Source organism: Prenolepis imparis, unplaced genomic scaffold, assembly GCF_030444845.1.
Source record: "Prenolepis imparis isolate NDT839.2.m4 unplaced genomic scaffold, iyPreImpa1.0 SCAF_1, whole genome shotgun sequence".
Lineage (NCBI taxonomy): Eukaryota > Metazoa > Arthropoda > Insecta > Hymenoptera > Formicidae > Prenolepis > Prenolepis imparis.
In genome coordinates this window covers 13,985,262-14,001,028 of record NW_028141159.1, presented here as the reverse complement: position 1 = coordinate 14,001,028, position 15,767 = coordinate 13,985,262, and the positions used below count along the sequence as shown (strand labels likewise).

Below are 15,767 nucleotides of genomic sequence, written 5' to 3'. Positions count from 1 at the left end.
ATGCAGGAATGTGAATAAAACTTGATGAAAAATAAAAAATTATATAATGCATATTTAAATTTTTTTAAATCTAACTAGAACAATACGCGCGCGCCATTCTTCGATTTTATTAAAAAAGAATGTTTTAATAATCTGCGGTAATATGTTATAATAATTTAAACACAATTAATATTTTTGACAGTTATCAGCTGATTTCTATCAAAAAATATTAATCGAGAATAAGGTATTATAACATATTATTTACAACATATACTATTTTAATTTTTATAACATATTATTATTTTAAAAATTAATTAGCAAATTAACGCTTTAATCAGCTAATTTTTGTCAAAAAATATTAATAAAGCGAAAATTTACTATTTAAATATTCTAACTTACATATTTGTATTTATATTTATATTGCAATATAAAAATATTTTTTCTAAACTGCATTGTTTATGTTTATAGATATTCGACACACACATATGTATCTACATAATTTGAATATTTTGTTTTCAGATCAATGTGTGCTGTGTACTACAACTCAGCTATTGCACGTATCGGTGAGTGAGAAATTGTTTATTTTATAACATTTTTATAGCGGTAATGGGGCATATATAATAATGTTGAAAATATTAAAATACTAATATATTTTAAATATGTTATAATATCTTATCCGCGATTAATATTTTTTGGCAAAAATCAGCTGATAATTGTCAAAAATATTAATTGAATTTAAAATATTATAACATCCTTTTCTAAAAAAAAAGGCATGTTAAGTCGATTCTTGCAAGTATTGTTGCATCTTTTCCGCGATGTTGATTGACTGTTTTGATTTGCATTGTGCATAACGCACGTTATAACATTCGTAGCATCGAAAGACTGTCATCGCGAGGATTAGTAGTTTAACAATTTGTTGAAAAAACAATTAAATAGAATAATATGTTTTAAATAATATATTATAATACTTCAAACTCGATTAATATTTTTTACAGTTGATATTTTTGTCAGCTGATTTCTGTCAAAAAATATTAATCGAATTTAAAGTATTATAACATCGACTTAAAAGGACTTTTTTTTAGAGAAGGATAATATAATATTTTTATTATTATACATATATATAATAAAAATATAAATATATAAGTACACGTGCATATATATACATAAAATTTGACAAAGAATTGTTTCTAATTATTATTTGAAAAATATCAATATACATATATAGAAGCTTTTACGTTAAGCACATTATATGTACATATCTCGAAATAAAACTACATTAGATCGAGAAAAATCAATACCGTATTGCGAAATCCGATCAAGATTTGCAGCGAACAAGAGCAACGTGCGTAAGCGGATTCCGGAAATTAGATATACCGGTAATCGCGTCATTAATAATGCGCGCGACCGGGTCTCGATTCATTATTTAACGGCAATTAGGTCGATGTAAATTGATTGCAGGTCGGCGTGCAGTGCGCCGCGAACGCAGCTGGATACTACTAAATAATACATCGCCGCGAGATCAATGACGCGTGACGACGTTCGCATTTGCGATTAAAATAGTCAGTCGACGGAATCGCGCGGATGCGCTTAATCTCTCTCTCTCGCGCACGCGCGGATTGATCAATATAGGATTTAATTCACGCGATTTAATTACTATCAAGGAGAGCGAAATTGAAGCGTATGCGTCTAGGAATGCGTCGGCGACAGTAACCGTACGAACTAAATTAACACCAATGAAACGGTCCGTTTGTGATGCACGAGTCGTCGCATCCATTCCTTTTGATCGCTGCGATTAAATCTGAATCGCGGTGACCAGGAAGTCGCGATCTCTTAAACGACGAGGCGCACCCGCGAATGATGGGGCTGGCGCAATTAACGGAGCGCAGTCGGCAGATAAAATGCACCGATGACTGCATAGGTAGGTGCATCCACGTGAGATGGGACCGCACCTCCGTAGTGCTTAATCTTCCGCGCATACGATCCGCGACCGGTAATCTGCAATTCTGGAGCGGTGGATGTTACTTGGATTTCTTTTACAGGAAATTGCAGGTGCATTCGAGTGTTACAAAGGCTATACGTGTGTTATCTTCCCGGCCGTGGCGCGATGCATTTCTGGGTCGATTAACGGGGCCATTCAACCCTCCCCGCGAAAATAGCAATCGTCGTGGCTCGACAGCGCGATTTTGTGGATATTTAATACGTCGACCGATACGAGAAAGAGAGATTGCGCGAAGCGATAGCTACATATCGAGAAGCAACATTTTCACAGTAATTACACAGATCGCTTGATATGTCTTGATATCGCTAGAAGTTCTTAATCGCCGGACTCTAATTGCACAGGTGTTTATGCGAGATGTTAAATTCCAATAAAGGCAGGCTGCGGGCTCTGACGTGCAACACTTAGATTGGAACGATTGATCGTAAATATAATCTTTACACGTGCATTAATATCCAATTCCGTGCGTTTTGATGGAAGTTTCCAGGACTGAAATATTATTACTATCAGCGATAACATCTCTCTTCTTGCTCTCGATAGCTGATCAATGTAACGAAACCTTTAGACGTTTCCTTGAGATATCTGATCGATTATTATACTGCTATTACTACAACTATTTTTACGTGCTACCATGTGTAGTAGAGTATAACGCTAAGTTATAAGCCAACATAACGTAATTCGAATCGAGTTAGGCGGCGAAAGTTTCACGCGAAACCCATAAAAGTTGCGACCCATCGATACCAGCGTCGTTTTTCACGGCGATACAACAAATGGCGGTGTTTACCGGAGATTTATACGTACGCGTGGGTGTCGTTTCCATTTTTACACACAACGTGCGCGTATATAACATTTGGACCATATACCCGGTGACTCCCGGGGGACTCCCGGGGGACGCCGAAGAAACGTGCTTGTCAATTGCGCGGCAACGTGGTCCACGATTGGATAACGCGAGGTTGCATCGCTATCGTGCTTCGATTATTGGTTAGACACGGGGTTGGTGGGCGAGGCTGGAGGCAGCAGACAGCATCCAGCAGTATCCACCCGCGTCCATTCTCTCTCTCTCTTTCTCTATCTCTCGCTCTCTTTCAATTTCTCACTCTTTCTGCCTTTATTTCACCCTCTTTCGTTCTTTTATCTTTCTCTCGATTCCATCTCTCGCCTCCTGCGCAAAGACTGTAGGACCAAAAAGAACCGAGCACCCAATTAACCAACAATCCGAAACAATTTGGTCGCTCAGATGCTATCTGCGCCCTCAATCTCAACCGAGGCCGCTGGACCGAGGGCATTTTGAAACCTTATGGCGTAAGAATCGGATCGGTACACCTGCGGTGAAAAGATTTCAAATGTATCAGTGCAAGCAAATATTTATCAAAATTGAAATATGCAATTCATATATTTTGCAAAAAATAGATCGTTCTATAATATTTAAAGTATTGTTAAAAAAATATATATTTATTAATAACTAATAACATAACATACAAAATTCAAACATCTCCATATTATTTTGACTTAATTTTCTTAATATTCAATAACGCTAAGAAAATTGTTTCGTTGATCTTGTTCAATGTTTGCTCGCTAACCAGGGATGACTCCTTCATTCCCCGAACCTCCTCGACGGGTCGTGCGGAATCACGCTCTCGAAAAGTTCCCACATTCTAGCACGAATTATCGTGAGCGTATACTCGCATCTCGCTACTCTGCCATTCGTCGATCTTTACCCTCCGTTAAACGCGCGCTTTCGAAGAATTTTCCCTGCGCATCTCGCAAAAGTGGTAGGCGAGATAGAAATGCATTCGTGCATATAAGCGCGAGACGACGAGGAGAGAGAGATGTTGCAGAAGACGATGAAGAGAAGGAAAGAAGGGAAGAATGAAAGAGGGATGATGAGAGAGAAAATTTCAGCCGTAGGTGGAGAAGCCGCGCACCTACTTCTGGTGCATCTCGACGCCGATAGGCCGAGATCTCTTTGCACGCTTATTACCCTAATACCAGTACTTAACACACTGTTGCCCGCACATATCCGTCGTTTATTTGCCATGGCAACGACCGGGTGTCCCGTTTTATCCGGTGAATCCACTACGATCCGCTCGCGGATGCGGTCGTTTGCAAGTTTTTTCGCATCCGTCCACGCGCGCGAACATTAACCACTTTTGATCCAAATAAAGATTCAAATGGGATTATCACATAACGACTGATAACTGTCGATGTAATAGAAAATGTATAAATAGCTGTGACAACAAGAAATAGGAAAATGAAAACGGCGGGCATTTGACAGACAGGAAATCTTGGTTTAGAGTTAGAGTTTATTGCGCGCGATAAATCGTTAATGATCGCGTGAATTTACATTTAACATTCGTAATTATCGGTAAAGAGACGGGCTTGGGAATTACACGAACAGGCCGGATAATGCTGGATCTGGATCGACGGGGCGTCGATTGCGATTCGAAAGAAATCCGAATTCCACGGAACGATCTTATCCGCGGTCGAAGAACGGGAATTATCATAACGTTACTGCCAATTTCTAACGAGACGGTCAAGACGACGAGAGAAAGGGAGAAAGAGAGGAATATGATCAAGTCGAAGCAAGAGAGAGAATAAAGAGGAAGAAGGTAAAGAGGGAATAAACGCGAGAAAGAGCGAGAAGAGAGAGAAATGAGACGAGGCGAGTGTTTTGCTCTAGGCACCCGGTATATAGATCGGTTGTACGCGATGCTGGCCCAACGGCGTGGCGTTCTCGGCAGATAATTATCACTAACCATCAGCTATTTGCGAGGAATGGCTGATAATTGCTACGTTGTTGAGCCTCTCTCTACCGAGCGATAACCCGCCTAGGACTCCTTTTAGACGAGCAGCTCTCGCGCGGTCACTGCAATTCCTCCGGGGCCCTACGGAATCCTTTTCGTCTTTTATTTTGCCCTACCTCCCTTTCTTTCCTCTGCTGTACCCTCCTCCCTCCGTCACCCCGCGGCCACGTCGCGCGTTTCCTTCGCGTGGCGTTTCGGCGCGCCCCTCGAAAATGCATCCTCGGTTAAAACAGGACGTCCAGGATATTGCGGCCGATGTTTCTGTTGGAATCTGAAACCTCTTTTCAAATTGTATAGTATGATATTAAATTAAAAGAGATCAAATGCTGGTTGCTTGCATTTGATTTGACTCATTAATTATGACAATTAAATTGATCACTTCTCTGCTGTTATCATTGTCTCAATCTTCTATCTTGCTGCAAAATTATGTTGAACAAAAATAATGTTTTTCAAACACATCTAACGTGACTACAAAAACTTCAGCTCTGTATCTCTCGATATCTTCATCAAACTCGGCGAAGTGGATGAAACGTCAAAACTCGGCGCCATAGATTCTTTCACGTTTCTCGCATGGCACGCGATTTCAATTTATCTCGCGTTTAATATCGTGTACCGTAAATCCCGATGGCTGTATAAAACGTCAACGCGAATATAATTGTTTAGAGAAAAAAAGAGAGGAAGAGGAGAAAAGGGAAAAAAAATAGACCGATCTCGCCAGGTGGGAAGCATCGCGCTGCATTAACGCTTGTGTATACACAATTCATTGCCCGTGCCCCGCCAGTTGGATAACTCTCTTATTGCCCTGTAAATCGTAATGTTACACCAGCAATTTAATAAAGCCGTGTGCGCGCGTTCACTTATCCCCACTGACGAGTCCGGGCTCACATAATAATGTTAATGGCGGCGAGTATATCTTCTAGGACAGCGAGAGGAAGCATATATTTGTGTGTGTGTGTGTGTATGTGTATGTTTTACCTCTACACCCACGTGATAATACGATATAATCCTCGAGGAAATCACGCACGCGCGCGCAAGTATTTTCACCGTCCCGGACTATCCGTCTAATCTCGAGATGCAACGATATCGCAACGTCGTGATATAATAGTAACGCCCGCGTGTTGCACCCGTAACGCACTCGTTATCGATAAGGCGATTGACAAACAGCCGTTCTCGCGATCGGGTGTGATGTTTACCACGGATCTATCAATCGTACGAGTATATATCTTTAATTTAGATACGTCAGATAGGACGAGATATATATTTACATTCTATTTATTTACATTCGATTTATTTATATTTTATTCTACCTCGACGTAGGAATTATCGGATTTATCCGTCTCTGACAGAACAGGTAACTTTATATTTTGAAACCTTAAAACTTCGGCCTAAACTTGGAACCAATATTCGGAATCCGTATTGTCTAGACGAGAAATCGCGCCTCGAGACTTTTCACGGCGATACATGATTGCATCGATCGATTAAAGTCGTCGCCGCCACGAAACAGCTAAGTTATACACCCTAGTGTTCCAGACACGCATACATATATATAAGCGGATGCATGTACATATATATACGAGCATAAATTGCAACGAGAATCTGAAATGTTAGCGAGTTCGCGCAGCCAACGAGCTGTGTGCCTCGTGCAGACAATCGTTTAGAAGCGATAGGCGCAACGTAAAAATCCACCCGATAACGTGGTTGTTTGCATTTCTGTCAGCGCTGCACGGTACTCTAGGTATGATATACCTGCAAGCAACAGCAACACGCACACTAGGTACTAGCACGTGCAGCCATGGCGCAGTTGCAAGGAGAGTTCGCGCGGTGAGATGAGGCTCCGCTACGTTGTTGCATCTAGCAGAACGAGAACGTCTCTCTTTCTCTCCTCTCTCGGCAGTGTGAGACGAGCATGGACAGGGATGCGAGGGGAGCGAGGGATGGGGCGGGGAGTGCAGAAGGAATAAGGTGTAATCAGTTTAATGAATAGTCGCCCCGCGTAATTACGGTGAGGCTTCGTAGCCACAGGTTCGCGCACGCACACTTATGCGAGCGGACACATTGACGCGCTCGGATCCAGAAGTTAGAGAGAGGAAAAGAGAAAGGTATGAGGAGGTATGAGAGAGGAAGAAAAAGACGGAGAGAGAAAGAGGGCCAAGAGTTTGATATAATATATTCCTGAAATTAAAATGAATGGCGTTGAGAAAAATGCTTTAATTTAAGGCGGTAAATATGTGATATCTAAACTGCGATTTATTTTATATTTATAGATTCTATGGTTCATTTTTTTAAATAAATATATCAAATCTGTATATTTATGAAAATTTAAAAATTATAACGTTTGAAAATATAAACATCGACCAATTGTAAAATAATGTGTAGATCCAGTTGCATTTATATCTATCGTACTGGAAGAGAAAATGTTATCCGGTACAGTGTCTCGTCTAGTCGTTGACCGGGGGCGCGAGTTTTTATGGCAGATCGTAACCCGTTTGCTCGACGAGCATTCGATCGGTGAAAAGGTAGTGTCGGGCTCGCGCGAGCCTGCCAGCGATCGAATAAAGTGAATCGAGTCGATCGGAGGGAGAGACTCGGCGTGGGTGACCCGCGAAATTCCCCGTGTGATTGCTGCAGGTACTGAATGCCTCTTTATAGCCCCCGTACATATCCGGTGCGTATTTGATAACAGAAGGAATTTCGATGAATTAAAATAGAATGACAAACAAGAGAAGCTTATTTTAGCGTCAGCTGATTTCAAGTAGACTTAGTTTTAATATGCCTCGTTAACTCGAGGCATTTAAACTCGAGTTTAAAAGTTTTAAACAAGAAATACATGAAGAAAAAATTAGTTTGAAAGAGAAAAAAGATGGATAATCTGCAAAACGAATCAAGTATAAGGTATAAGGTATCCGTCAAACGAACTGAATGATTGACCAGCCAATGATTATACCTGAGACGATCGAGAGACACTCTCACGGAACTAGAAACGATCCCGATACTCGTTCACGTACCTGAGAATCGTCCTGATCCGGAAGACGAGCTCAACACCGTGTATAAGTGTCCCGCGATTTTCTACGTCTGATTTGCGCCACGATGAGGAATCGTAGAATCGAAGAATTGAATTACACGATTTGCCGCACGATTCCCTCGTCCGTGCGAGGGATACACCATCGATAGGTCGCCGGTCGAGAGACCATCGAGGTCACAGCATAAACCGTGGAAGAAGAAGAAGAAGCAGTAACAGCAGCAGCAGCGGGGCCCCCGTGAGGTATCGCCGCGCGTAACGTCTAATAACCGAGTATCATCCCGATGAAATGGAAGAGGGAAGGAGGGGCGAAGGGGGATTTCTACGATTCGAGATCTCGATCCCCGTGGATCTGTCTAATGTGGGCCAACCACGCGAACCTATCATAACCTGGGCCAACCTCGGCTCGCCGTAACCACATGTTTGCCCAGGTAACTCATCTCTTTTCTCTCCCTTCTCTCTTATTGCCCTCCTCGTCGCCTCTTCCCAGCGCCTATCGCCACCCTGGATTTCCTCCCGGAATTTGCATTTCTACGAGTGCCGTCGCTTCTATTCCCGCGGCGATAATGTCGACCGTCACGTCGATAGGTATTCAGCAGCTGAATTACTCGGCGCGAAAAAATCTGCACAATGCTAGTTGCTGACGGAAGTGTTCTTTCGCCGCGATCTAACTGTTAAACTGTTCCGCGATCGGTGATCCATTCTTTCTCGAAATGCCAAGCGAATAAGTACAAGATATACACATACATTATACATACATGTACATATAAAATATTTTAATATAAAAAAACGGTATACATTTGCACCTTATATTTAGTGATTGTTTTGAAAAAAATTATTATAATAAGAAAAAGTTTGAATCTCAAAAGAAAAATCTAATACGTCGAGCATGCAAATATTATAAACGTTACAAGCATCCTAGTAAACCCCTTCCATGTGAAGGTACTGAAGATAGAACAGAACGTTGACGAGATAATTAAGAGACGTAGCGATGAAGAGGAGTCAGCATAATTTCAAGGGATAAAGCTCAATCATATGATCCACCAATCTAATCCATCAAGAGAAAAAAACCATGCGTAGTTTTACACGTGTCATTCATTCGAGAAGACGAAGAGCACTCGACATCCTCGTCGGCCATCTGTGGTTTCGTAGCATCAAAACGTTGGGAAAATATCTTCGGATCGGTCCAATCAAGGATCGCTCTCTCTCTCCTAACTAACTAAGTCCAGGAATGAGGGATAATTCTCGCGGCGCGCGTTTTGATAGCACACGCATGATTCTTCACGCCGTACACACTACACGCTGTTTGCGGTCGGTCGAGGAGCGTAACACACGCGTTTCGCATCGGACACGCCTGCATCTCTTTATATACACACCCGGCCGGTGCACACCTCCGACAATAATGTAAACAAAATGGTACCACTATTTCATTGGTAACCCGACACCCCTGCACTGAACCCACACGCATCGCCCCCATCGTCGTCCCCTTTTATTTCTGCTTTCTTTCTTCGTTCCTTTTCTCCTACTCTTCTTTTCTGCTTCTCCTTATGCCTCGTGCTCTTCAATCATGCCTCTTTACTGTGTTCTTTGGAAAAGCTCTTTTACCTCGATTCTATCCTTTCTGTTATCAGAGAAAAATTGATTGACTCGTACGATAATTAGAGAGTATTTTTATTTATATTGTCACAATTAAAATTATTGTAATTTATTTATCTCCCCTGAGATATATTTAATTAATATTATGTTCGAATTATGAAGCTTGCAAAAAATATAATTATCCGTTCCTTCAATCATTTCAATTTTTTCAATCGCATCGATTGATTTTTTTTTTAATTTTCACCTTTAAGTACGCTGATGATGCTTCTTTCTCACGACTTGGCGTGCGCGTTTATTTCGCAACGAATCGAATTCACATGATTGACCTCGGTACTCCTCGTCCATAGTGTTTGATCTCGCAATCCGCGAGATGACAAAAATCGCCGAGGATAATGTCCAGGAAGGGTAAACCGATAAGTGCCGCAATGTTCGTTCTTTCGATTACGAATGCATTCTTGATAGGAGCTTGATGGAATACTAGGCTTAGCTAGTGCAACCATGTTTGATTATGATGATATAACCAAGAAATCACAGAATTTTTTTGTATAGTACAATCTATAATTATTTTATACGTCTACTTCATTCAATTTATATATATTTGTTTTAGATGCAACATGTATAATTATATTTCTTTATAATAATTAGAGATATGTGAAAAGCTTTTTCAGACAAAATTTAATTTTTATTTAATAATTTGTTTTAAAATATTTGATATATATTTATAGATTATATTATAATAAAAAAATGCAATGATGTACAAAAATACGCTATAATACGACGATAAAATTAAAAAATAATTGTTCCCCCAAGAATTGCTTCGAAGGATGCGAATAAGTAAAAATTTAAATTTACTTTATTTAAATTTGGCTGCATAAGCACATATGGAATAAAGTAATTTTCGTTTGAATAAGTTTTGCATATCTCTGGTTGAAGAAATAATGACATACATATTAATATTTAAACAAACGAGATTTGTGACGTTTAAATAATTTATACAAATCTACAGACTGTTTTCCGGAACAAAACCGATCGCGAACCGTCAATAATGTCGCGAAATGACATTTACCCGCATGAAACGAAATAATCACGCGTAACCGCTAATAATTAGGCAATTAATTTCCGGGGAAATCGAATGTTTCAATATGTATTAACGCACCGACAACCACACGTTCCCTCGTTTTACACGCTTAATTTGCAAACGATGCGCGACTCGTTTAAATCGGTAACGTGTTCGGTCGCGATCGATCGATCACGAAGTCGAGGCGAGAATAAGGCGCGACGAGACCGTCGTATAACGAGAGAAGCCAGGGCTTCTCGAGACAGGGACACAACAGGAGGAGATCCGAGGTATTGGAGGCTCGATAGCGAGCGACGATCGATCGGCAGATTCCGTCGCGGTCGCTTAATTCAACTTTAATTTGGACTTTACGAGCGTCGTTACCTGGTCGGCTCGGTGGTCCGGCCGCCTCTTCACCCGAACCGGACGCTGGATTTATTTATCTCGTGGCACACATCCGTGGAAAAGGATCGTGTCGCTCGCGTGTTATTCAAATGGAAACAACGCTCGGAGAGACCGGCTCGGTCGAGTGACTTATTAGCGTCGCGGATCGCAGATCTTTCGAGACGAGTCCCGGGATATCGAATGACTTTTATCTCGCGAGGAATTTTGTCCAAGAGCATCGATCCGATCGAGACGCGAAGTCGTTACACGCTGATATAGAGATACAAGAGATGCCCAATCGCACTTTTTTATACGTCTGTTCTACCACATTATTGTATTTTTTATTTTACATATATTTTCTGCTTTATTATCTTACATATACTTTTAAATATTTAATTTGATATTTTAAAATTTTTGAAATGTGTATATGTATGAGTAAATCACACACACACAAAGGAATCACTGTGCAATTTGGTGTTCTTCAAATTCGCATTTTTTATCAGGCGGAAAAGAAAAATACGAAACGGGGACTTTAGACGAGCGCTCGCGATCGGGCCCGCGACACGCGTGGAACATTTGTCAGACACTTTAGGACCTGTCGGGCCATTGTTTTCCCATCGATTCCGGCTTGGAAAGCACGGCTTTAACCGGTGTTTTACACGCTCGGTTCCTGGAACCGGATCCTCCATCTGGGATCCCAGGCTTGTGGCATCCGAGCTCAGGCGGACCCAGAAGGAAGAAAGAGAGAGAGAGAGAAAGAGGGGGACGGGCGTGTGAGACAAGTGACGGAGCGAGGGGTGGTGAGAGGGGACCGGGGCCCAGGTATACATGCCCCGAGACTTCGGGCCCATTTCGCCTGTCAAGCCCAATTCCGTTCGGGTCCAGGAATCTCGGAGCTCTCTCTGTTCGGCGTTGCAGTTTATGGCCGTCATTACCTCGATCGGCCTCGAGTTGGATTAAACGATTTGTTCGTGTGCGCGTTCTACTTTATTGGCCGACGTTTCCTACGTGATACTTAATGTTACGTTGCTCTGACGCCGTACGATGTGCAAAAAATTTCGGCCTATCTCTTCTGCGCTAAACGCACGCAGTCGCGATAATCTCGTGCAGCAAGAATATCACGTGGATTGACAGTAATTACAGAGCGCAATTGTCGTGAAATTTTGAAGCAACGATCTACATCGGGTGAACATGTAGAAGTAGATTATATATGTTTATACATATATAGAATAAATATCTTGCATTATTATTTTGTTAAATAAAAAGTTAATAACTTAATAATAAAAAAATCAGATACATAAAGAGACAAGAAAACGCGAGCATTAAGGCATCTTTCTCTTGTCTTTTTTCTCTCACTTTTTAAAATTCTGATTAATGATGATTAAAATGCTTGTTAGTATATTTTTTCATTTACTCTGTCTATAAAAATTAATCGAATGTGAATCGATAAAATGAGTTTTAATAGATTGAAGGCGGTTGTGTGTGAATAGACACGAGATACGCGGCTCTTCAATTATCCGGGCATCAAATACTTCCTGCAGAGGGTAAAAGACCTGCGTGTCCGAACTTCTTCATGTGACCTGAGCGACCACTTATCTTCCCTAATTTACGTAGCTTGTTTCGTTCAGCACCGCTGAACGACGTTTCGTGTCGTTAAACACCTCCTACGGCCTGTGCCAAATTTGAATGACAATGAATCCGTCCGCGTCGTGCAGACTCTCTCTCTCTCTCTCTCTCTTTCTCTCCCCCCCCCCCGTTATCATTACAAATACAAGGCCCGACTTAATTGTAATTAATTATTCCGCGATCTTATCTTCACAATTTAGTCGGAGTGATCGCTCTAAATTCGCCGAAGCTATAAATTCTCATCGTAATATTACCTCTCGCAACATACATAGTGCTTTCTTTCGCTCCTTCTAAGAACACTGTATAGTGCATCATGTGTGTGTATGTTTGCGCGAGCAATAAGTACCTCGTTAACGCGCTCATCGACATATATTAATTACGCCATCCTTTCAAATTTACATACACAATTATTTTGAATGGTACTCTTCGCGTCGTTTACATCATCATATTCGTTCCGAGTACTTCCAGGCGCTACTATATGCGTTCCTCGTGATATGCAACTAAGTAACCGTCACCTGCAGCACGGAACGAGGAAACTCCCCGTGGTCACGCGATTACAGTCTGCGATCCGCGCCGACGTCACGTCCTGTGCAGCCCAATTCGTGTCATCCACGGCTCGCGTAAATAAAAACGGTCATTCCGCTAACTTTTCCATCCTTTCACGATAAACTATGTATCCGCATCTCGTCGAGTACCGGTTTCTCTGATGCGATAAGGAAGGAGAAACCGCCAAAGGTACTCGCATCTTTTTTTTTTTTTTTCTTTTTGGCGACTTGCTGTGCTTCTTCTCTTCCTGCTCCGTCGCTTCAATTTGTCTTCTTTCTTTCTTTCTCTTTCTCTCTCTCTTTTTTCACAGTACGAATTTGCATGCATCTCCCGCATATGGTCCGAAAATGTCCGATTTTGACAGTCGCAACATCGCAACACGCATCGCGGATCAGTCTCGTTATCCGCCGCGTTTACGCTTGACATGACAAATTGCAGACTGGGAACGCAAAACGATGTAAAACGTCAAAAATATCTTTCGCACCGCTTGTACTCTTCGTATTTCTTTGCGAATATGCAAATGTATACTTATATCATTGAATTCACGAGGGACAGAATAGGAAAGACGAATAAAATGATTGAATCAGCGCAAGATCACAACGTAAAATTGTAATTGTGTTTGAGTAAAGTTTGATCGCAATTTTTACCAACATTTCAATATTTTCCCTGAAAATATTCGGATTTCTAGTTTCGCTTATCTTATTATGTTATCTTAAATTATCAGAATTTCTAGCCGATGATAATACGACACTCTCGGGATGAAAACATTCGCGATCGTTTGTCGTGAACCATCCGACATCGGTATCTGTTAACGGATACTGATATCCGCGCATCGTCGAGTACCCCAGCGATGATGAATGAGAGGTAAGGAGGCACCGAACGAGAGATTCTCGCTCCGTCCTCGGGGAGATCATCCATCTCGCTCTATCCGCCGCCATCTTCCCTCTCTTCCATCTTCTCCCTTCGCCCTTTGCCTCCCATCCTTCCCTTTCCCAACCCTCCTCTTCGCCGGAGGAAGTAACAGTATCCAAGTGGATGGATTCCGTGCGAGGTGTGCGGAGACCGTGTGGATTGTGTGCAGAATGAACGCAAACTGTGAGGGTAATTTGCAACACCGGCAATTTACATAATTAGCAGTTCTGAACCCTCGGACGTTCCCCCACCCCTTCCGATCTCTGTCCCTTTCCCCCTTGTTCCCGCCACCTTCGCCTCCTCCGCTGCTGTCTGCTTCCCTTCTCTCTCTCCCTCGATTCCACTTTCTTCCTCACCTAGCCGCGGGCCTTACGTGGTGCGCTCTTCACCCAAGTAAACCGACACGTCTCTGTTTTAGCCCTCGCACATTGGCGTAGGCGTTAACCTATCAGAGAAACAAACGAGGGATCAATTGCGACCACGTAGATACGCTTAAATCGTTCCGGCTTTTAACCGTGGGACTCGTGAATTTTCGAAACTTACCGACTCCAATATCTACACCATAGAAAATTGAGATAATTAGAGAGAGTTTAGAGACGTGCGGAAAATCTTCATACTTTTATAATTTAGCAAATTATGAGAGTTGTCAAAAATGCTGACATTAGTATATATAACAGTTTTATTAGGACGATTTTAATAGACAAAATTGCTTGCAATATTGTGAAAAAAAATAATTCATATTGAAAGATGTCTTAAAATTTTTTTTAAATAGCATCTCTTATATTTCAAACCAAATTTAATACACTTTTTTAGTCAAATTTAATCTGTAAAACAAAAGCATAACTTAATATATTATAAATTTTTTTTTAATGCAGAAGTATTTAATTTTTTTCTTTTAAATGCTCGTAGACTACGGTAACTTGATATTTGCACGCGTGACATCTGCATTCGCGGGGACTCTCGCACAGGAGAACTCACTGGCTTTAAATTGACGCGTGACTCGGCGGTAAACAACAACTTATATGCATGCGAACAACTCAACTCTCGCAAGAATGCGGCGTATATATCCTCCTCTATAATGCACTTATTGCGCCCCGCGCATGTAATCCGGCCGCTTATCTGCCGGTATGCTCGTAACAGTGAAACTAATCCCGCGGGACTTAATGAAACGTATTATTTTAACTCATTTACCGGCACGCGAAATACGATAAGGCCTATACGTACGCGCGCGATAGCTCCGCCCGATAATTTTTAACCACGCTACGATTATCGCAACAACGTTCGGGGCGCGCAATTAAGAGATCGTCTCGAGCACGACGTGTCGCGCGCAAGACAGCGGAAATATTAACGGAATATTATCAACTTTATTATCCATTTAATGCAATCGTAGGCGTCCGATCGAGTTTCATCACTGGAGATATCGTACACCTTTGCTTATCGTAGAGAATGCGTTCTCTAGCAAAGTCTCCCCCCTATCGGACGCGATCGATATACGCGTCGTAAATTTGCCTCGTTTAACGAGTATGTCGAAAAATCAATTTTCGAGTGCAAAATATATGCCTCTCCCGGTCTTGTGTTAATTAAACCATCACGAACGGCGCATCCGTAATAATGAAACTGAATTATCTGCGGAAAACAGTGCAAGGATAAGAAGAAGCGAACCATTGATAAGATGTTTTAATTATCGATTTTTGATCGAACGATCGCTTTGACGACAATGTGGCTGCCGACGTTTAATTAACGAGCCCTAGTTAACATTCCAATTAATGCGCTTCATTAGCGTCCCGCGTTCGATCTCTCGTATCTTTCGTCTCCGCGGCGATTGCCGCGCATATACTGATTAATTTA

At 41.6% G+C, this 15,767-nt stretch overlaps 1 protein-coding gene across 2 annotated transcripts in view; it reads left to right on the top strand.

The window, feature by feature from the left end:
* The window catches only part of LOC145944116 (uncharacterized), a 151,259-nt gene that overhangs the window by 107,882 nt on the left and 27,610 nt on the right, over positions 1-15,767 (top strand). For both annotated transcript variants that reach the window (XM_083052271.1, XM_083052354.1), the window contains one exon: positions 499-542. In XM_083052271.1, coding sequence (XP_082908397.1) covers positions 499-542 — 44 coding nt within the window. The remainder of the gene's footprint in view (positions 1-498; positions 543-15,767) is intronic.